This window comes from Aptenodytes patagonicus, chromosome 2 (assembly GCF_965638725.1).
Source record: "Aptenodytes patagonicus chromosome 2, bAptPat1.pri.cur, whole genome shotgun sequence".
NCBI classification, from domain to species: domain Eukaryota; kingdom Metazoa; phylum Chordata; class Aves; order Sphenisciformes; family Spheniscidae; genus Aptenodytes; species Aptenodytes patagonicus.
In genome coordinates, this window is record NC_134950.1 from 135972364 (window position 1) to 135995241 (window position 22878).

The 22878-nt window shown below is 41.0% G+C and overlaps 1 protein-coding gene and 1 long non-coding RNA gene across 2 annotated transcripts; one reads left to right on the top strand and one right to left on the bottom strand.

The window, feature by feature from the left end:
• The first annotated feature begins 641 nt into the window (after positions 1 to 641).
• LOC143156999 (uncharacterized) lies at positions 642 to 21461 on the top strand. The gene is made up of 3 exons (XR_012994721.1): positions 642 to 774; positions 6761 to 6925; positions 21251 to 21461. It is a non-coding gene; the product is annotated as an uncharacterized LOC143156999 (long non-coding RNA).
• On the bottom strand, positions 932 to 19878 carry GPNMB (glycoprotein nmb). Its single transcript, XM_076331342.1, has 11 exons — positions 19649 to 19878; positions 14462 to 14611; positions 13610 to 13753; positions 12118 to 12297; positions 10858 to 11016; positions 10086 to 10394; positions 8759 to 8881; positions 7929 to 8031; positions 6822 to 7027; positions 4270 to 4357; positions 932 to 3433 (listed from the first exon to the last, which is right to left on the bottom strand). Exons 1-11 carry the CDS (start codon positions 19716 to 19718, stop codon positions 3280 to 3282), a joined length of 1686 nt encoding a protein of 561 aa, XP_076187457.1. The 5' UTR covers positions 19719 to 19878; the 3' UTR covers positions 932 to 3279.
• Positions 21462 to 22878: the final 1417 nt, after the last annotated feature.

The following is a 22878-nucleotide window of genomic DNA, read 5'->3' on the forward strand; positions in this document are numbered from 1 at the left end:
GTACTGGCATTTACACTGACAGTAAAATAAAAGAATGACTGTTCAGACTGTTTTCCCTCCCTCACTGAATATGATGGTGAAACAATGGTATTAAGACTTAAAAGGCGTAATCTTGTGAATTATAAAGACCTGTAGTAACAAAAGCTTTAGCTTTAAAGGAAATTCGACTATGCCCTACAATGCTGGAGGTAGTTATACTAATAGGCCACAGCGTCTGGATGTCTCTTGCAAAGTTTAGTTTGATTCCTCTATAATTCCTTCAGGGGCTGGTGTTTTTTAGCCTTGGTTTCAGCTTAGAAATACTTTTGGTAAGAAAAAAATGTTGCATCTGATGAGCCTTTTAATTGTGGGCTATGAAAAGTGTTCAAGAAAAGGGGGGAGAAACAAAACAAGTGGTTTGAAATACTACTTCATTTTTTAAAGTAATTTTTAACAAACTTGTTACCCAACTAATGTTACCATTTCTCCTGATGATGTATTTGAAAAGACGTTGTTTCTAAAGCTGATGTACATTTATGTTTGATGTCATTCTTTGATGCTATTTCTCCAAAGGGGATGCCTGAAACCGGTCTTGTAACATCTGCTGACTTTCACAAATCTGTTGTTTGTCAGCTGCTCTTGCCTTTGAAGGACATGAAGTTCGTTTGTATCCTGATCCGTTCTGAAATCGGGTTCCTCAGCTGTCATCTGGTTGTTAAGAAAGTCTCCTCACTTCTCAGGATCGTGGTGCCATCGCTCTGAGCACACTTGAAGGGAGGCTGCAAAAACTGCTAGGTAACCAACGGTAGTACCAGATGTGCATACGTGAACTAAGACTAAGGCAAATCCAGCTGTGTTTTCTGGAGGTAGATACTGTTTTGGTCAGTAATTAGGCAACTCATCAAGTTGCTTATCTGACAGTATTTCTTTCTGAGACAAAGGAAATGTACTCTTTAAAATCATTAGATGGTTTATTTGTCAATGCAGCAGTTAGTTAGATTCCATTGTATAAAAGTAAAGATGTATGAAATGGAAGTTACAGCTGAAAAGGCAAAATCAAATTATAAAAATTTAATATTCTGACATGATATTTAAAGGAAGATAGTGCAAGCTATTCTGTATACTTAGGTTAAAGGATAAAAAAAGTTCTTAAAATATGCCCAAAAGTTGGTTTCTATGCAAAAGCCTAAGATGTCTCTGAGCTCCCAACACGCAGTGTTTTGCTGAAACAAGATGCTTTCTGCATATAACCTAGGTCAGTGGTAGCCTGCGTCATCACTGATCCTAAGCGTTATAGCTGTGACAGACCTTATTTTTTCACGCTGCATTACGGGCCATGACTAAACCCCTGTCCTGCCTCAAGCCAGAGGCAACAAATACAAATTACAGTTCTTCCTGTCAGCAGTCTGACTGATAACAGAGGACATAACATTCAGATGGTAATTTTTGCGGGAAATGTGTTTTCTGTTTAAGTCAGAGAATAGTTTTAGATACCCAGTTATGGTTAGATAATAGGATGTTACGTATAAGGAAGACAGAACAATGGCAAATATGGTGCTTTTAATAATATAACTGAAGTGGCCACGAAAGAATTAAAACAATTGGACAACCTGGAAACAAAAGAAGAAAAGAGGCTGTTGAATTTTATAACTAAAGAACTAATCTCACAGGTATGTCGCAATCTGCATTTCTTATATCGTCAAGTCATTTAAAGGTGTCCATGCGCACTGGGGAAGTGGTAGTGAAGACTACATTCAGATTGTGAATGATGACCATTTGACAGGTCTGCTAAGATACCAGGAAAATATGTTTATGCTTATATATCGCACCAGGAACTGAGAACAATATGTATCAGAGATGTTCCAAGACACAGTAAATAATCTAAATATATTCAAATACAGATCTTCAGAGAATTCAGTGCTAGGAAATGGATTGCGTAAAGTCATTTGACAGCCCCCAATTGAAAGTTAATTTCATTTTGAGTATATACTTCCATACTAACAGAAAGGCTTTTATGGAAAATGAACCATTTAAAGCATTTTTTGGTCAGTTTTCTTGCAGAAATTTACACTTTCTAAGCTGCATCATGCAAAAGCAGAAACTGGAGCATAGTGCTTTATTTAGATTGGGGTTTTCATCTACTCGATTAAGTGGTCAAAGACAGAGGGATGGAGGAGCAAGCAGAAATTAATGTATCTTTACTGCAAGAGAGAGAGGAATGGAAAGAGAAGGGAAAAAGGGAGTCGAACACTACCCCTTCCTGCTATGACCCTCATTCTGTTGACCCTTGTCCATGGAGCACTTATCTGCCCTCTGGGGAGCGGTGGTGCCAATCCAGTGTCTCAAGACCAGCGGAAACAAAGGAGACAAAGACAGCACCAGCAATTGCACCTAAGGATTTTACATGGGACTCAGAGTAAAAGCTTCGACAGGGAGAGCCAAGCAGATGCGCCTTATCAGTCTTGTCGCCCAGGTGTCTGTGGTCTACTTCACAGTGAGACTCGCGCACTGGTAGCCATGGCCGGTAGGCAACTAAATGTGTCCAGCCCTGTTTTCTGGCCGTGAGGCCAACTGGCATGTAATGAGCTGCATCCATGCTATTGAACCCTGCAAAACAGGGTGGCTGCTGCCAAACTCCTGATAGGGAACGGTGCCTCTGGTGGTTCCCAGAATCTGGGGTTTGCTTGGTGGGGAGCTAGCCGGCCTGGGGCAAAACTGTGCTAGGACCTCCTGAACAGCGTAACAGTGTCAGCGGTTCGGTGCCAATGACTGGGAACAGGCCATGGCATGTTTCATTCCACAGACATAACATGTGCCTTCCCCCCATGTCTTCTTTCTAGCCAAGGTATGAATCCTGCTGTGGCAGTAAGCAGCTATACTGGACTGTATTTAAAGACTAAGTATTTACAAATTGGTTTTTTTTTTGTTGTTGGTTTTTTGTTGTTTTTTTTTTTTAAATTAACCTTTTTTTTTTCCCCTTCCAGATTATGGATCTGATTAGTTTTGCAGGTAGTTAACCTAGAAGTAAGAAAACCCAGATAAGGGAGGGGCGGTGTTAGTTATTCAAAAGAGTGTATCCTACATCACAAGCAAGAACAGCAAGTGCTCAAAACTACCTCATTGTTTTCTACAAAGGACTATTTTAATATTTCTAGTTGCACCAAGTCCCCAAAAGTTACCATCCCATCTATATGTGCTTTCACCTTACCCCCTGTTTTTAATAACAACAAGAAAACCCCATCAAAGTACAGTTCAGATATGAGTCCTGTATGTAATCTAAGTCAGTGTTAGACTAAAGGTTTAAACAATGCCTGGTTTGCACTTCAGCAGAGGATTTCTCTCAGTGCTACTAGGGAAGAAAATTGCTTTGAAATTGCTGAAGTAAGCAGTTAGTCCCTCCTGGTTCTCTGCTTGTCCTGCACTTCTCTCAATAGGCTTGTATTGCTTGTATCTCCTGCAAGGAATGTGCACAGTTAGTTGCTGAAAGACATTTAAATGAAAGTCCACATTTAGCATGTGACCAGTATATAAGAGAATTAATCATGTGTTCATAACATATATTCTCTCTCCTCCTTCCCTCTGCAATCCCATCTAATGGTTAACAGCCATAGGTCAGCAGGGGTGACTAAGGCCTGGTTAATGAGAAGGCTCCGTTGCTTAGTGGAGTACTGTTGCTCTGTGGAGGTGTTTCTTTCTCACCACTGACCGTGAAGGGTGGGCGTGCTCTTGGCTCAAGAGTCTTGGTGCAGTCTTAAAGTTTTGTGAGAAATGTCCAAGCTAATAATGCAGTAACATGTGCTTCTGTTAACTACTTTCCTGCGTGCCCAGCACCTTTTCCCCAAAGAATTTATTTGTCAATTATTTAATGAAGAATTTTTATGATTAATTCTTGATCTGCCAGTCATTCACAAACACGTCTTCTCAGAGTTTTAGAGCTAAATTAAATTTCTGTTTGTTAGGTTTTACTGCATATATGAATCACATCATGCAGTTTGAGTTTGCTTACTGCTTACATGCAGTTCCCAGGCCTTCTAGTATTACTGTTTGTGCTTATGAGCACAGAATGTAATTTTCTATGAAAATCTTTAACATTTGCATATTTTCCAATGGTTTTGTGGCTTAAGCCAGTAGTCTCATTTTCTTGAATATTTGCCAGAATATTTGTGAACAACAATAAAAAAGAAACAAAAATATAGCTAGTGCAAATTTAAGTTGTTGGTTTTGTTAATTTAAACTAATATTTTTGACAGTTCCTTGAACTGGTTTTAATCCTAGAAACTAGCAACTTACTTGTAAAGGACAAAAGCCCCAATGGCGGCAAACACTGCCAACAAACCAAGGAAGATAAAGACACCTTCTGTTGTTCCTGATGATGATCCTAGAGTTCAGAAAGTAGTTTGATTAAAAGTTGGCCTCGTTTTTACAGTGAGATAGATTTTCTAAACAGAACGTCATTTTCACTTGGTTGCTGTAGAGGTTGAAGTACACTTAACACTTCTAATATGCCAAGCACTGGAGGTCAGTGACTTTGGCAGGAGGTGGTGCTTTCACATCCTAATTGGTTTAATTCACGGTTCCACCAGAGTGTGAGTTGGGCTTTGCCAGTTTTCTCATATGAGCCATACTCCTGAGACACATGGCTGCCCTTCCAGCATGGAAGGGAGTGGAGGTTCTTGCCGGCACCTCACAAGGTGGGGCTAATTTGCTCCCTGCCAATTGCTGTGCTAGGGAAACGTTTACACTGAGAGTGTAAGAGATGCAGTCTCTTTATAAGCTTTGATGTTAGAATCAGCTTCATCTTTCTCTTAGGGATGATGGCCAGGGGGAAAGGGGATAAAAAAGGAGTTTCTTAAATGTTATTGTTTGTTGCAGTCCCATATGCTAAGATGGCAGAGTGTGGCTGAGAGCTTGATGGGCCTTAGGCTTGTTTGCCTTATCCAAGAGCTGAGGGCTCTGCTTTTTTAATGTGCTCATTCTGGGAAATTAACTTTGGGCTCTGCCTGTCATTGAACTCTGCCTTCTGGTTTGCCATCAACCATTTCACTCACATCTACTCCTAATTCCATCGTATCTGATGGAAGAAGCTAAATCATTACAAGTATTTTTTTAAAATTTGTGTTAAATATCTTAATTTTCCAGTCCACAGGGTGTACCTTTATTGAGTTTACTGATACTGAGACACATTCTTGGTCCTCATATTAACAACAGTGTTTATACAATGAAGTAACCTAGAGGTGCATGTTGGCTTACCTTTCCAGTTTTTAATTTATAACTGCTGTCTATGAAAATCAAGATACCAAGTCAGGGTTTACCATTTACTTGGTACCTGTGCCTCATATATTTCTTGGTTTGTTGATACAATTGTTTGTGAAGGCTTGACCTCATTCCTAGTTTGCACAATATTTTTGCTGAGACTGTAGGGATTTACCTTATTTTATGAATAAAGTACGTCCTTGGACTAGTTTGCAAAACAACGCATACTGATGGGATGGGTCTAAGTCACAGAACTGCAACCCATTCAACAGCAGTTTAAGCAAGTTAAGAGCGGATGTTTTGTGCAGTCCCTGCATAACCCAGGCACAGTCCTGCCAAATCTCAAGGGCCAGATGCTTAGGCACCAAATACTCAGGCACCAAATTATGGGGTTTTCAGAAATTTGTAAATACTTGTCTTCTCTTGAAATGAGTGGAAAATTGTGGCACATGAGAAAGGTTTGCAAACGTTAGATGGGCTCCTCCAGAAGTTGACTCAAAGCAGCAACCTCTCTTAGATCCTAATTCTGCTTTGATTATAGTGGAAGCCCCAAAGTACAGCTTAGCTTTGCCCTCTGGAGGAAACCTAGGAGGACCAGCCTTGTTGGGCTAAAGTTAGCCTCTGTGAATACAGTTTTGCAAAATCCTACTGCATGCTTATTTTCATCTTTAGGAGCCAGAATGCACTTACAGGTCAGACATTGTGCCTTAGTCATCATGAACTGATTTTGGTAGAGCTAAATTTATACCTAGATTAAATAAAATCAGCCAAAAATACTGTGGCAAATGACCGCAAAGGGTCAGTTGCTTGGCTGATAGTAATTAAAGAGTTCAGAAGAGTCATCAGGACATTGTAGTGGGAGGTCAGGAGAGCAATGGAGTGGGAGCGGACAGACAGCATGATCGTTTAGACTTCTGACTGTGGCTGAGTTTAATAACTGGTTCTGTCAAAGCCTGCTTGGATAACCATGAGCAAGACACAGTGGTACTCATCCAACCAAAGGTAAACCTCCTGTTCTGAAATAGTCACCCTGGGCAGGTTCTGTAGTCAATGAATGTTACACAGATCTTTCCAGAACCTGATTCATCTTATCCTCATGTAGAAATAGAAACCTGGTCAAGGTCAATGGGCTCCAAAGAGGGCCCAGGGCAGCCAGCTCAGCTGCAGACTTTGATTCTGTCTCAAGTGAGCTGAATTCCTCTCTGTTTCTCCTATTTCTCCATGTGTGGAGTAGGCTGGCTGGCATGTCCCCCACCTGCTTTTCTGCCCAACAGAGTTTTTATGTGGAAAAATACATTATGGCTTAAGAACTGTTCATATTCTGTGATACTGAAGGGTTTGTATAATTACTGTACTCATTGGATCGTAAACGTAAATCAAACCAAGTTCTAACTTCTAAAATTCCTGTAGGGAAAGAATCATCTCTTTATCTTTGCATGGACTCTCACACAAGCTGGTGCAGTCTCAGCTGAGGCCTCCAGGCATAATAAAACCCCCATATTAATTCCTGTGCTCTTCACCCCTGCAGGGAAATGACCACAGGAAGAAGCTATTCACAGACGACCCGCATCTGCTCTGTGTGGACTCACCTCCATTTACAGAAATCAGCGCGCTGGCAAGGGCTTGACTTGTGTCATCCCCCAAGGTGATGTTTATACAGTATGTTCCAGGTTCCTCAAAAGCTCTCCTGATGGTGAGTAAGCATTCATCAGTGACGATGATGGGGTTGCATACCACGCTCTTGGACACCTGGCATGTGGGGTCAGAAACTACTGTGCAGACATCTGTGGGGAGACTGGGATGGGAAGAGAGAACACATTGTATCTGTGGACTCCTGTTAGCCCAGTTCATAGACACATTGCACTGATGCCCCACTTGTATGCTGGTGCCTGTTTACTGAAATCAGTGGCACTATAGTGATTTAAGAGTGTTTTATTAATACATTGCATATATATTTTATACATACCTATACATTTTATATATACATGCATGTGGATTTTATATAAAATGCATATATACAGTCTATAAAATTATCTGCTTGTTTTACATATCATTCAAAATTTTATGGTGATCACAGAATTACCTGCCTCAGATCAGCTTATAAAGTCCCTTACTTTTAATACACATCATTAAGAAAGGAATGCAGATTCTTCTATGAAGTATCACGTGCCAAAAAAGTAAACGCTAACTTAGTTAATTGTTTTCCAGTTGCATTACCAAGACGATTCTTGTACTTCTCAGTCCTCTCAACTCTAATCCCCTTCTAGGAGCTAGGAATATTAGTGCAATGTTTTCCTATCCAAGAAATTGCTTGGACACACCCATTTACTCTAAGTGTCAAAAAATCATGGCCAAAAAGAAAGGGTTTCCTTCCAATTTCAGTAGACTGCTTCCCATTTTACAGTAAGTGCTGAAATCTTGTCTTGGCCAGGAAAATATAGAATTGTTTCTTCCCGCTATCTAGTTCTCTTATTTTTACTGAGGCTTGACATTTGCTCTGAATCCTAAGAGCCTGGCAGTAACCTCTGTTGCCATAGTTTACAAATGAGACTTGCATTATCTTTAGTTCCAGTCAAGAAATAGAAACACTGCAGATCCCAACTTTTGTTCATGCAGCTGCACCTAAGTGCAGACAGCGTTCCAGCACCTAATTAATTTTAAAGAGGGAAGACTGACAGTTTCATTCACACACTTACCTCCCTTGGCAGGTAACAACAAAGTCAACCAGTGAGTTTTCAGCTTGACTTTCTGTCATCTGGATGCTTGTCATCTGAATAATATTTACCTCAAGGATTCCCTCTGGGAGAGGAAACAGATGTCAACGGTAGGACACATGACAAGCTCTGAAGTCTGTGTGTACAGAGCCTGAAGTGTTTGGCTGATGCTCAGTTCGGGTCTTGTTTTCCATAACCTCCTCCCTCCCTTAGCACTCCTCTTGAAGAGTTTGAAAGCTGAGAAATCTTCCAGTGCTTTCCCTGTGAGGCTGCTCCTTTCTGCTCTGCTTTATTTTTCCATTATTATTATTTACTTATTTGTTTTACTAAATCACTTCTCCGTCCCACTACCCATGAATTCTATGCATGCCAAGGTCAATTCAACCTTATGTGACCCCCCCAGGCCAGTATGCTTCAGGTGTGGCAGGTTCAGAAGCTGATGCTACAGAAAGTAGTGATACGGTGCACATCCCCACCAGCCATTTTCCAACCCACGTTCCTGGAAACACCACATGTAGCATGGGAGCAGCCATCAGCAGGCATCCAGACCAAGGCCCAGCCTCACGTGTCTGAAACCAAGGGGCCATAACCTCTGCCGCTAGGTCCTGGCAGAAGGCGTGAAGAAACCAAAGTCAGCCAGTTAGCTGCCTGTACATTAATCTTTAAAAATGTCAGCTATGTCCAAGAGAAGGATCTTACTGTGGGTCTCACGTATTTGATAAAAGGCTGCCTAAATGAGCATTTTACCTACCATACATTGTTGTACATTATTAACCCCATTCCTCTGTTCAGGTGTTGACCCACGTCCTTACCTACGACAGAGATACCAGTTCTGTAGTATCCATTTCTGTAAATATGGCAACCTCCATCAGGATTATCTTCCATTGACTCGACAATGGTAGCAGAGTCTGAATTAGAAGACGTTCCGGTCGTTACTGTTGAGTTGAGGGAGAAAGAATAGATACGCAGCTTTAGACCAAGTTCTGCTTAGAGGTGTTCTGAACATGGCCATATGTTTCAACTGCATTCATTACATGGGTCATTAGTGACTTTGCTTTGCAGCTGTGCAGTCACATGTGTATCTGTATGGGATCATGGTAGTAAGCCTTAAAGAAAACACACATGCCCAACTGTAGAACCCTGGAGTGGCATGGGTAGCCTCACTCTAAAAGCCACCTTGCTAGTCACCAATCTCTGTGAAATAAAAGTGAGACTGCAAGGTTTGATATAATTAAACACTTCTTTAAAATTCCCAAATCAATTATAGAAGAAATCCAAAGGCCAATAAAAGGTTTAAAATGCTCTCTTTAAAAGCAGGTATTTTCCCATTGCTCTACATTACAGCTAGCAGAAAACCGAGAGGGGAAGTGGTGAAAATTAGGTCTTTTCTTTCATTTTTCATTGTCACTCAACATTTTGGTAAAAGCACATATTAAAATTCTGAAATTTGAAAAATATAGCCACATTTACAGTTTAATAGTAGTAGTATTATAACTACCCAGGCTGAAACTGCAGGCCTTTTGCAAACCTTAAAACCCTCTGAGATGATAAACTAATGCTGAACATAATGAAAGTTATTCTGAAATATGATAGTGCATAAATTTAAAGTGGAAAAGCCATTCTGGGTTAACGCCATGTGGAAATCCCATATTTTGGAATATGAGTAAGTTTTTTGTAGTTCAATCCAATCTCATTTAATTTTGGGTGGAAGTTAACGCAAACCAGAAAGGAACTGGCTATAAGAGTGTTCTGAAATACCTCTTTCTCACTTAAAATTTACATCTTACCTCAGAAGATGACCCTGAGCAGGCAAGGCTAAAACCACTTGACCTGGTGTGGTAGAGGATATAAAACCAAATATATATGTACTTCATATCCACCTGAAGACTTCTGTATGCTGTCACTGTGGTGGTAGGACTGGATGTGTAATGTGTTAAATGTGAAAGTGATGCCTACCATAGAATCATAGAAGAGTTTATGCTTATCGATTCTGTCTCTAAACCAATTTATAGAGGGTTTGCAGAGCCTTGCAGCTCTTTCATTGGTGACAGTAAACATTCTAAAGATACGAACTTAAAGTATTGGAATTTAGAGTTTTAGCATAGCTCCTAATATCACTGCTGTTTGATAAACTCTTACCTGCTGTGGTGAGCAGTGGTGCAGTGGGTGTGACTGGCCTGCAAGGTACAGGTATAATGGCTTGGACAGTTAAATTCAGAGTGAAGTTTCCTTGCAGAGTATAGGTGTGAGATGTAGTGGAACTGCTGGCTACAAATAAGCCACTTCCATCTCCAAAGTTCCACTTGTAGGAGATGGCAGAATTATTAAGATAGTAGCTGGGATCGTGGATCTTCACATCAAATGTGATTGGTGAGTCTTTGATAAAAATGGAGTCTGAGATGTTGCGGTCATGTTTTTGGAACATACTCACAAATATTGGAATTTTGTCTGGCGGGGGAAAAAAAAGAAGTAAATAAATAAAGCATACGTACCTGGCTGCAAACAACAAACAGCTCCAAAGTCCCTGAACAGCAACAGTCAGAATGTGAGACATTAATATCTTTAACAAGGGTTTCTACTTTAATTTGATTTACTGATCTGAGGAGTGAATGTCAGTAGGAAACAGTTACCCAGAAAAGTATGGGAACAAATGAGGAATCACAGGCATCTGTGGAAGATGGCATTTCCTCTCGTAAATAATTTTTCATTACAAAGTAGAGGTGTCACAACTGAGCTAGATACAAAGGTACACTACTCAAGGCAATTTACCAGAGATTCCACATTCATATTAAAAACCTTTCTCAGGCCAATGTTTTCTTTTCATGCCAGATGATGCTTGTGCTGAATTCTTTTAAGACCTAAACAACAAATACCCCCAGTATTTTATTACAGTTTTTTCCAGCACGCTCACCTGTTACAACGTAAACGGCACTTGCTCTTGCAATGGGAATGTACGCTGAGTGCCCTCTCCTGTAAATGGATACCTCCATCACGTGTTTGCCAAGAGTGATATTGGCTGTGTTGACTGAAAACGTTGCTGAAGATCGTCCAGTTGTTTGATAGTACTGACCTGAAACAGAACATGAATGTACAGTGTGTTTTCCCCTTCAGCCTAGCTACAAGTTGTTTTAAGAGAAGCAATGCCTCTGTGAATCTTGGATTGTCTGAATCAAAATGAATATTTAGAATTGTCTTTCAGTTATCTGGCAGGTGTTTTTGGAGGACTGAATACTTTTACAATGTGTTTACTCCCATTATTTCTGTGTTTTTTCGAAGGTGCCAGAAAGATGTCCCAAATTTCACTAATCTAAGAAAAATTTGCCAAGGCATCTACATCTTTCTAAAGCAATTACATTACATTAAGTCACTAGGATTATGTAATGGATGGTGTTACCTCTTAGGCATTTTAAGTGATCTTGTGTTTGTATGCTTTCAGTGTAGCAAGAAGATATAATACCTCTTGCTTCATACCCTAGAGCTCTTTGTATACATTTGCTTATTTGTCTTTGTAAGAGCTGATGGAGGTAGGTAAATGGTATCACCTCTATGTAAAATTTGGGACTTTATTATTATTACTCATGCTGATACTGATGATAATACTGATTTAACCAAGCTAACTTAGGATACTAAGATTTAGTATGTAGTCAATGTCAGGAATAGCCCAACCATTACATACTCAGGAGCTGGAAACACTGAAAATCAGCATCTGTGTCCAGATCAGTACCACACAGTCAGTGGCAGTTTTCACCTCCCCAGAGGCAAGAAGTGCTGCACCGTTAAACTGATCTGAAGATACACAGTGCTAGGGTCTCGCTTAAATTTAAGAATCTGAAGTGGCAGTGAGCGGTCAACAAATCATCTGACTGACCTGCTCAGACCCTCTGTTTTTGTAGAAAAGGATCTTGAGTACTACTGAAAGGAAATTAATTTTCTTCAGTGGTAGTATTGTGAATGCAGATTTAAAGAGAACCTCCTGGTAATCCATGATTTCCAGACCGAGCAGCTGATGGCCTCTCTGGAAAGCGGAGAATGAATTTGGGATCTCCACTCAAGAGCGTGGAATCCTTTTTAAAGGACTTTTAATAAAACATACTTGACAAATGAGTTAGTGTACAGAGTGAATATAAGTTTGCAGTGTCAGCCAAACCAAGGGATGTCTTGCAGTACTAACCAAACGTGTGAAACACGTAGACAAAGTTCCTTCTCCTCCAGCCAGGATAATGAGGGAAAGGTCTCCCATCTGGGAATACATGATGGCTGTGGTTGCTTGTGCAGTTTTCCCAGCCACAGTTGTCAATCCATTCAGTCCAGTTGTAGACATAGACTTGCTGGTCCTGGGAAGCTGGAGGACCTAAGTGTAGAAACAGGACATGTTCCCGGTCAACTGAGAAATGTGCAGAAAGTCAGGAAACGGGAGGCAGGCACCCCAGGTTACAGAAGTTATTGCACTTAAACAACAGGTTAAGTGGGGTATTTTTAGACTGACATTCAGTTTTTCTAAGATTGTGCTTTGTTTGGTTTTTAATGTAAACACCGAATTGTTTTGGCTTGGTGTTGTTTAATTTAGAAGCTTAAAAAAATCTTACTGTCTCATGGGCCAGACACAATTTAAAATTGCTTGCCCCAAACTTGCTGTCGACTACACAGGACGCTACTCTTTCACTGGAGGTAGTGGGGCTACCTGAATATTTGGCAAGCAGAATCTAAAATTTTAAGTAGAAATAGCAGCCGTGGAAGCACTGTGAGGAAGTGACTTAGTTTGTTTTGTCAGAACAGCTTTCTATGGCACCTTTAAATAACTTAGACATGAATTTCAGTTTCTTTCTGAATAATAAAAAGACTGTTTCCTTCCCCAAACAGCACAACAGCTATTAAGTAGAGAATGGATATCAGCAGTTAACAAAACATTAGACAGTCAAAAAGTAGAACTCAAGCTGACAAAAAATTTGCCGATATGCCTTGAAATGAAAATTACTTTGATCAGTAAAAAAATTTGTTGAACATTTATGAATTCAGAGGAAGAAGAGTACAACAGCCTGTTTCACTCTAGATCCGGCAGCTTCAAACACTGGAATTATGATAGGTTTTTTGCTCCGTGTAACAGTAAATAAGATCAAAAAAGGTGATTCTCTGATTAAAAGATTGATTTTTGAATGATTTATTTTCCTGTTTGTTTTTAATTCTTAAAATGTGGGAATGTGAGATTTACTCTTTCTTGAGGATTTTTCAAGATGCAGATGATGGTTAGTGAGTTCTACAATTCCTAATTGAAAAAAAAAAAATCTCAATTTTACAAATTGTCAGCTTTATAAATTTGGAAAAAAACAGTGTGACTGTGCAGCCTTGTGACTGAGCTGAAAAGCAGTAACAGTTTTGTTAGGAAGCCAAATTAATGTCACTGTTTTGGGAAGGCAGTTTTATAGTGAAGGCAGTCTTAAATTACCTGGCCATTGTATATAGCGGGTGCAGAACAGTAAAAATGCCACAGTGATCTTCAGAGGAAAGAAACTGGTGTGGCACAGGTTAGACATGAGTTATCAGTTAAAAGCAACATGGCTGTTGTTCATAGGGTGCGCCTCTGACGTTTTCAAAGATTCTTGACATGTTCACACCAGCACCATAGTCAGACGTGTGTATAGTGCAGGGAGATTGCCGTTACCTACCTTGGGTACAGTTTCTCTCGTATACTATGTTGCCATCGTTATCTTCTTTCTGGCACTTGGGAAACTGGAGAGTCACAACAAAGGTCACGTTGGATCCTACCAGAGCTGGGCTATCCGTGTCCAATTTGGCTGTCACCCTTCCGCCTGTAGATAAGAAAATTGGTCTTCATTGCCGTAAAGGATGCATCAGAGCAGCAGCTACCTTCAGCTGTGCACTATTTACATTAGAAATGCTTTATTGATTCCTCTGTTTCCAAGAGGTTTTGTGCTCCTAAGTCACTTGCACTCTTATCAAAACCCCAACTTAGAACAATCAGAGGGACTCATCATATCCCCCCACATCACTTACTGGTCTGTCATGCATTTCCTTCGTAGAGCTAAGAATATGGTTTTTTACCCATGGGGGTCAATATATTCCAAAGGAGAATATTTTTGTTCCTCCCCAGGGATACAGCCTTTAGACCTCAGCTCAGACCAGGGGATAATAACACCAAAGTTGTCAAACTGAAGCCCACAATGCCCTACTGAGGTAGCAGTTGAAGCTACCTGTCCTCTAGGGCATGTTTCAAATAATGGATTGTCCTGGAGCCCTGGTCATCAATACTTCTTAATAAGTATTAATGTCTGAGACTATGAGTCATGGGAAAGCATTTACTGCAAGAACTCACTGTTCTGCTTCCTCAGACAACGTACTGGGAATGGTATGAAAGCCAATCGTCTCTAATTTGCTATTCCTTGCAGCAGTGGTGGATATTGCACCTGTGAAAAAGCACTATAGCACCTGCACTCTTCAGTGAGGTGGATTTTCTGGCCAATTTTCTCAGCGTCTTTGAAATGCATATGTGCGATCACCTTTCCAGCAGTCCTTCCATCTGGGATCTCCTTCCTCCCAGAAAGGATAAAGCTTTTCGTTCCATTTATTTTGATCACTAGACCAGCCTTGTAGCTTCTTGTAGGATGCGACAGGAGAAGTCCTTCCATGGCTCAGCACATCTTGAAACCCTAGAGAGAAAAACGAACATGCAATGTAATAGCATTTTCCCTGCCACCCTATAAAGACATTGGTCTTGTGCTGAACAGCCGTCTTATTACGACTATATTCTTGTACTGTTTAGAGAACTCTTCACCAGTAGAAAGTTATGGAATTTTATCATCACAGCTATAAACACATCAACTATAACCAACATAAAGACAATTCCACCACTGACACTGTACCACCACTGTACTGACACTGACACTGACACCACCACTGTAAGAAGGACTGACAGACTGACATTTTTCTACTTGCACTATTGCAAGCTTTCCAGAGAAAGAATAAAAAGGATTACAACATTTTGACCATATCAGAGCAATTGTTTGTATGAATGGACATAACCCTGCAACAACCGGGCTAGTTGTACAGAGGTTGCTTGATTGCTGACTGCTTTGTGCTTGCCTGGTAATAAATCTGTGAGTAAAAGGCTAACAGGATAAATTCACTCTGTGTCGGAGTTGTGCTCTAGTGGAAGTTATGCTAGGAATTGATTTTGGCCCAGTGAAGCTTCTTTGGTGAGTTGGCTGGTGGTTTGGGTGGGAGGGGTGGAACCAATTGTAACAGAAGCTGGTATTTCCAGAAAAGGAAATTTAGAGCTGAATAGTAAATTCAATGTGTTTATAATATAACAACAGAAACATATTAGCTTCATGCCTATTACTTTAAAATGGCTCAGATATTAAATAACTTTCATAACCTCTTTCTTCTCATGTTACTACAAATGATGGGCTCAAACTTTTCCCAGGCTTTCTAGGATCCCTCTTTCTGTCACAAAGTACACATAATGAAAAGCAAAGTAAATATCCAAGTAACCTGTAGGAACATGTCGACCACTGTAGGATGCCATAAAAACATGTTCGTAAGTAGGCTCACAGGCAGAGTTCCATGAAAGCCTGGGGGCTTTAAACAACTCTGTCATGTTAATCAGGTAACTGCTGGGCGTGCCATTCTGTCACAACATCAAGGGAGTTAGGATTCCTGCTTTTCATGACTTTATTTTAAAGGTAGCTGATGCTGAATGCCTCTGAGATTTATACCCAAGTGCAACGAAGAGCTGGATGACTTCAAGGAAAATGCAGAGACCTGTAAGAAGGGCAAGAATGGCCCTGTGTGCTGTAACGTAACTGGCTGTGTTGGAATTTCTCCGAGTTTTGGAAAAGGCACAGAGCGGGTGTAGCCAGTCTAAGCACAGTCTTTATGGGCATGTGACTCCTAATTTTACTGCAAGGGAGAACCAGAGAAACAGCACTGAAGAAGAGGCAGGAACTGCTTTCTCTTGATGTTTTATTGCCCAGTGAGATTTCTGCAAGGCAGGAAGGACGTCCCTTGGCCAGTCCCATCTCAATGGTCACTCTGAACTGATGCTGGTAGCTCTCTCCCCAGTCTTGAGGACTGAAAGGTTTGAGGAAAAGAACAGATTTTGCACTCAGAGACATATTCTCCCATGGTCTTTTGCCCTACAGGAACTCCACACAGTCTCACTTAAATCACTTGAATCAAGTCCTTCCTGCAGATTTAATATATTTTGATGTGAGCAAAGCATAACATCATGACTGGTATTTACTTAATGGCCTGTATCACATGCTGTATTGTTTTCAGTCTTGGTCAGAAGAAGAGTTGTGTAATGTTGTCCTTCAGAAACTTTTCTCAGGAAAAAAAAACAGATTAGCAACTATAAAAGTATTTCACAAAGGTTTATCAAGTTCAGTTACATTTTAGGTCATTAAATTAATGTGTCATCTTATTTGAAAGTAAGTGGCTAAGGATTTTTCCTAATTTCTTTTTCCCATTCTCTTTGATTTTATCTAAAAATTATTTAATGAGTAAAAATGTTTTGATTTTGTCAGATCAAAACATTTCAATCATTTTTTCCCCCCAAATGCTCAATTCATCAAAAAGAGCTGGAGCACTTTTAATTTTATAAATGCTTTTAATTTTGAATTTTCAATAACAATCCTTGAATTCAGAAGTCATTTTCTTGTCCAACTTTGGTAATAACTGTGGTCACTGCTTCTAAATCACAAGCTCCTTAGGCATTTCTGTGCCTCCCTGATGTGCTTTGTTTATTTCAATCAAACATAAAACATTTCACAAGCTTCAGGACAAGACAAAGACATTTTTTCAGATGAGCAAAGACTTCAGCACTAGTTTCTCTAACACAGGGAACAGAAGATTTTCAGTTGCTGAATTTAAAGGAACAAAAAGCTTTAATGTATTTCTTCTTTAACAATGAAACCCATTAAAGAACAGATGTTGGTCATAACCAAAATTAGAGCAATTCAGTTCAAAATAGACAGAGTAATATTACACTCCAAGAAATGATTACTGTAATAGTTTTGGTGAGGTGATCATAGGAGAAAAGATCTGATCGACTTTCTTCTTGCTCATTCTGGTTTTCATTTTGGTGAAAAATGTAGCAAAGAGAAGAAGTTCAGCATTTCCTGTGATAGTGTGTAGGCCGTGAAAGAGAGAACGAAAGCCAATGTTAGAACAACAGCAATAAAAAGATGACTCAGCTAAAGAGGATGAACGCGTATTAGAAGTAAAAAGGCTGATGTTATGGCCAAGCTAAGAAGACAGAAAATAAAGTAAACTCTCTCATGTTACATACAGAAACATAATAAAGCGGGACAAAAAAGACTTTGAGGAACAACTTGCAAAACCATAAAAACTACTAATTAATCTTTTTTTCAAATACAAAAGTAGTGGAAAGCTTGCCAGAAAGTCTGTGGGGCCAAAAGATGATGTAGATATAAAAGAAGCATTCAGGGAAGATAAAGGACGAAAGTCAAATACATTAGTTTACATTTTAATTCACAAAGGAGGAGCATAAGAGGTTTCTGTGCTAGAATTTTCCTTTACAATGATGGAGAATCTCTCTCAAAATGAAGCGTTGGCACAAAAATATAATTACAGAACAAATCAACAAAATGAAGAAGTTGTCTAGATTGGGTGGCTCAAAAAGTCTGGAAGTTATTCAAGAGTGAAATAAATGAGCTATTAACCATAGCATGTAACATCTTGCTTAAAACTGCTTCAGTGGCCGAGAAACAAAAGTTGGCAAATGTGATGACAGTTTTTAAAAACACTTCCAGGGAAGATTTAGAGGATTACAAAAAGTTTGAGGCTCAAATTGGAGAAGCTGGTAGAAACAGCAGTGAAGAACAGAATTAGCAGATACAGTGGATTAATATGATATGCCGTAAAAGGAGTGCATTCCTCACAAATATATTTGAGTTTCGCTGAGGGAGCCAGAGAGCATGGGAACAAGGCTGACCTGCTTGTTATAGTCTGCTTGAGTTCCAGACAGCATTTGATGAGGTCCCTCGCTAAAGGCACATAAAGGAACTAAGTTACCGTGGGATAAGAATGAAGGATTTCACGTGAATAAATAATTGGTTAGGATATATGAACTGAAAGTTATGAATAAGTGGCCAGTTTTCTCAATTGTTGGAATAATTTAAAATGTTCATAATCTGGTAAACAGGCAAAAAATAAAGTTCTTTAATTTGCTGAAGACAGTGTCTTGAAGTAGTAGAGGGGAGGACTGTATGAGACTCAATGACTCAAGAATAAAACTATATGAAATTCAGCATAGTTAAATGTAACTTTACTTAGAGAACGAGGGGCTCTAAACTAGCTATTGCCACTGAGAAATGAGATCTCGCAGCTTTACAGGTTTGAATGCAGTGCTCATTGGTAGTTGAAAAACCAGGAAAAGGCTAGATGGAGAACGAAGATGGAAATGTCATTACAGCATTGTATAATTCCACGTGTGTTCATGTCTTGAATACTGTATGCTGCTCTGTTCTCTGCAGCTCAAGCAGGGTGTAAGAGAACTGAAAAAATACAGAGAAAGGTGGCAAGGATGCTCCAAAGGGATAGAATTGTTTCCATATGAGGAACAGCTAAATAGACTGTGTCTTGAGCCTGGAGAAGAGGTGACAGAGGAGAATAGAAAAACAGAATCACAAATAGCATGGAGGAAGAAGCCATTTGTCACTATTTCTGAAAGTACAAAAGTTAAGGATAATCAAATGAAACCAGCAGGTTACAGGTTCTAAGCGCAAAAAAGATACTTCTTCATGTAAGGCACAGTTAAGCTTGAAATTTCTTGCTGGCAGGATGTTGTGTGCGCCAAAAATTTATGAGGGTTGCAATCAAAACCCAAGTGCATGAACGGATGGAAGAAAAGTCCAGTAAAAACTCTTAAATACAATGACTCTGCATCTGACAGAGGCAGTTCTGGTGCTATAAATCATCAGAGGCTGGGAAAGTGTCCTGAGTAAATACCAGTACACACTTGCCCAGTTATACATCCGTTACTGTTTCCCATTGGAGACAGGTACAAGGCTAGATGGATGCTCAGCTGGACCTCAGCTTTTAAGGTCTTCAGTTTCCTTACTGTAGATTCTGGAATTTGAGCCTAAAATCCCATTTCTGCGTTCCCAGCCCTGAGCTCAGGGAGTCAACCTAAGACTTGAGTCAAGCTGGGAGCCCGGAAAGAAGCAGAGGACCAGGCCAGTGCCTGCCCACCGTGGCTTGAGGATCCAATTCCTTGACTGGGCTCCCTGAGGTTGGGGATCCACAGGTCTGGGTGTCCCGGTGGGCAGCACTGCCTCTGACCTGGCCTTTCCCAGCCACAGCTGAGCTGAGCAAACTGGGGGAAGTCCAGTCTGCATCTGCCTTTTTAGCCACGCTTGAGCTGGGGAAATATTGTTAGAAATTTGTTGAAATGAGCCAAGGCTTAGCTCCGGTCAGCTCTGTGTATCTGTGGAGCTCAGGAAATAGATAACTGAACAGCTCTCGGCATATTTCTTCAGCTCAGGTGACATTTCTACCCAGAGCCAGGCAACCCTGAGGTGGAGCTGGCTGTCGCCTGCCAGTTCCCAAGCACAGCTCCAGCAACCGCCGCACGTGCAAGGAGCAGCCGTTTTTACCACACTAGCTTGGGACGTCGAACCCGCGGAGGCAGGGAGAGAGGACGAGGTGAAGGAAGCACTCACGTGTGGTGGCAGCACACAGCACCGCTTCGGCCAGGAGCAGGAATCCGAGGTGGTGGCGAACACCGCTCATGGTGCTGGAGACCCTGCGTCGGCTCAGCGTGCGCAGAGGAGCAGAGTGCCCGGTGCCTGCACACGGTAACTCCTCCGGTCCCCACTGAGAAGTGAGAATGAAGTTTCTCCGCTGCTCTGCTCTCCGATTAAATGAAGGGCCCCAGGACTCATCATGTGATGGAATTAAGCAGAGATGCATGATTTTGTCTTCAGCTTCTTTCAGCTCATGTGCTTATGACTCACTCCCTTTGCTTCCAGCATTCCCTGGGATTTCTGAGAGACCTGTTTAGAGCCACACCATTTACCTTGCAGGCATTTTTATACTAGTTTTGCACTATGATCAATTTTTGTACTTAATTTGTTTTTAAATTAGGAATGTTTATTTCCAGAAATCCAAATTAACTCTTGCCCCAGCCCGATTTGCAAGTGTTCCTGCAACAGCTCACTGCGTTTAATGGACCCATCACTACTTAACCATGTGTCTCTACCCACATGCTGGGCAACAACTGTAAACTAAATGGAGACTGACCAATTCTAACATATCCCTGGACTTGGCTCCTGGTCAGAGTTGATTGTTAAGGACAATGTTATTTAAACATTTAGTGGGCACATGCGTGTACCGTCTGACCACAGTTGCACAATACGATGTGCCCATGGTTAGAGGTGCGATCACAGACCGTATGTAGTGATGGCCAGTCAATATCTAGCTCACAAGTTGCCATGGCCTATGCACAGACAAGTACTTCATTGTATATACTTCATGGTGTGTAGAGATAAAGGAAGAATAGACTTTGCTGCCCAACCTAATGATGAGGTATAACCAATGGCTCAAGAGGAGTAGGGTAATACAGGCAGATTGGCAAACACTGCACTTAGTGGTTCAAATTCAGGTTCAACATGCTTCACCAGCTCAGGTATTCTTCTGCAGGCAGTGCAGGAACTGAATTTCGTTGCAGCCCTGGCAGCCTTGTGAAGTTTCTTGCTTTTGTTTGCAGCAAAGAACAAGCTTTGGTGAGACGACACGGCATAGAAGCAAGTATGGTCCTCAAGACAGGAGTCCAGCAGCGGTTTCAGTGATCCTAAAGTATAGCACTGGCAAGTGAGACGCTGTCAACAGAATGAAGAGATTGCCCAATGGAAGGAGATAGCACCCCAGCCAGCATTTCTCTCAGTAACGCAGGCTCTGACGTCCAGTCCTGTGCATCTTCAATATGTAGACTCCATGCTTCAGCACCCTCCTGGCTGGAGCCAACCCTCCCTCCTACCGCCAGCCAAGGAAAAGGGTGAAGGCAATAGCCTTAGCATTACCAGGCTTGTTTACACTAAGCCCTCATTATCTGGCAGAAAGGAGAGGGAGCATAAATCAAAGTCAAAACTGTGACTGACTATGCAAAAAAATCATATGACAGCAGCGTCCTCATGTGATTGTTGCTTTTTTGTTGTTATTAAATCAGCTACATTCCCAGTTGAAATGTCAGGTTTCGAAGCCATTCACAATTATTTTTTAAACCACATGGGACATTAACTTTAATTGCACTCCTTTGTTTCCAGGTTGTTGATTCTAGAAGTGAAAAGTGACCTTCAAACACTGTGTTTCAGCACTGGGGGCCTGATCCAGAGTCTGCTGGGGAGAAAGGAGGTTTGAATGCTCGTTCCCAACAGGGTTTTGAGAACCTCCAGAGGAAGACTGCTGACAACAAATGCCTGTTAATTAAAAACAAAAATTTATGAGCCTAAAAACAATAAAGTTGGTTAGGACAGAGTTCTTTGCCATGTTATTTGATACATGAAATTGTTACATAAATATTGAGTGACACCCTCAATAAGGGCCAGCTGGTGGAAATTATTAAACACGTTGTAAATAGACTTCAGGGGCACTGAGGATCAGGCCTGCGGTTAGAGGAATCCAAACCCACCAGGGCTGGGGTAATGACTAAAAGGTGGCCGTACTGTGACGCGCCGGTCCTTCACGTTCTCCCTCCGCAGCTCTTGGGCCTTAGACTACACATTCCTGGAGGGCTGGCACAGGCAATGTTTGGATCCGCTTGTGCTGTGGCTGCAGCCGACAGCGTTAGCAAGAAAAGAGGAGAGGAGAAAGCCGTATAAGAAGGGAAGAAAGAGCTAGGAGGAACAGAGTTGTAAAAGGAGTGAAGAATAAAAAAGCCAAGGAAAAGGTTGAGAAGTGAAGACTGAAGGGACCATCTGAAAACTGATCTGACTTCTCCAAGTCTCCCAGCCATAGCCGACTATGTCTGAAAATGAGTCCATCTGAAACACTGAAGAGTTGCTTGAAACTGGTTGATCATCACCAGACCTTAAATTAACTTTATCGTTTTTACATTATTATTATTCTTGGACTCTGAGAAACAGCTTCGCAGTTGAAACAACTGAACTGAGTTGTGCAGCTGTAAAAGAGAAAAGATTTAAAATATAACCTAAATATTCTCCTAGCAAAGAAACACACATTCAGAAAGATTTAGGGCTTAATCTGACAAAGAAGTGGGTGGGTAGGAAGCGCTTGGTACTGCACAGCTTTAGCGCCTCAGTTATTAAAGCTCATTGAGGAGACATACAGCTCTGCTACCTGAAGGCCTGTCAGATGGCAGGGTGTGAGCACATCATGTGCACCTGCATGTCTAGACTGTGACAGAGCTGGCACGCTTGCGCCGCTATCACACCGCCATCGCCGCAACACGAGTACAGGAATTGTTAATCACTGCTTACAGGAACTTTAAAAAAAAAAGAAGAAGGAAAAAAGAAGGGATTTGAAGAACGAACTTGACTTTTGGCCAAGCCAGCAAAGGAAAATGAGACGATCTTGTTTTGGCAACCAGGTAGTTTTAGGTAAATGCTGTCTGCCATTACCAGTGGTCTCTCGAGGGAACTCTGCTTAAGGCTGGACAAATTCCCTTTCTGGGAAGGAATCATCTGTGTCTCGCTTCACATGGGGCAGTGGCCGTCAGCTGACTGAACTGAACATGTAAACAAAGCTACGTGAGCAGTCTGCAATCTTTCTTGTTGTACGGGGGAAAAAAAAGCTCTACAAAAGCTCCTGATCAGTTTATGGCACCGTCCAGCTCAGTTTATAACTGAAAAATTGATTAACCCTTGCAGCTGGACAAACCGGCTTTTAGTAATTCCAGCGTCTTCATTTTTTGCTTTTGTGGTAGCTACGAATT

Bases quoted from the DNA above. Each gene is read 5' to 3' on its own strand.
- GPNMB (XM_076331342.1), bottom strand. From the start codon at position 19,718: ATGAGCGGTGTTCGCCACCACCTCGGATTCCTGCTCCTGGCCGAAGCG. The intron at 13,754-14,461 runs GTGATCGCACAT...TCTTATCTACAG, and splicing joins ATGGAAGGACTGCTGGAAAG to GCGGAAGGGTGACAGCCAAA. The intron at 7,028-7,928 runs GTAAGTGTGTGA...TTCCCATCCCAG, and splicing joins GTTGTTACCTGCCAAGGGAG to TCTCCCCACAGATGTCTGCA.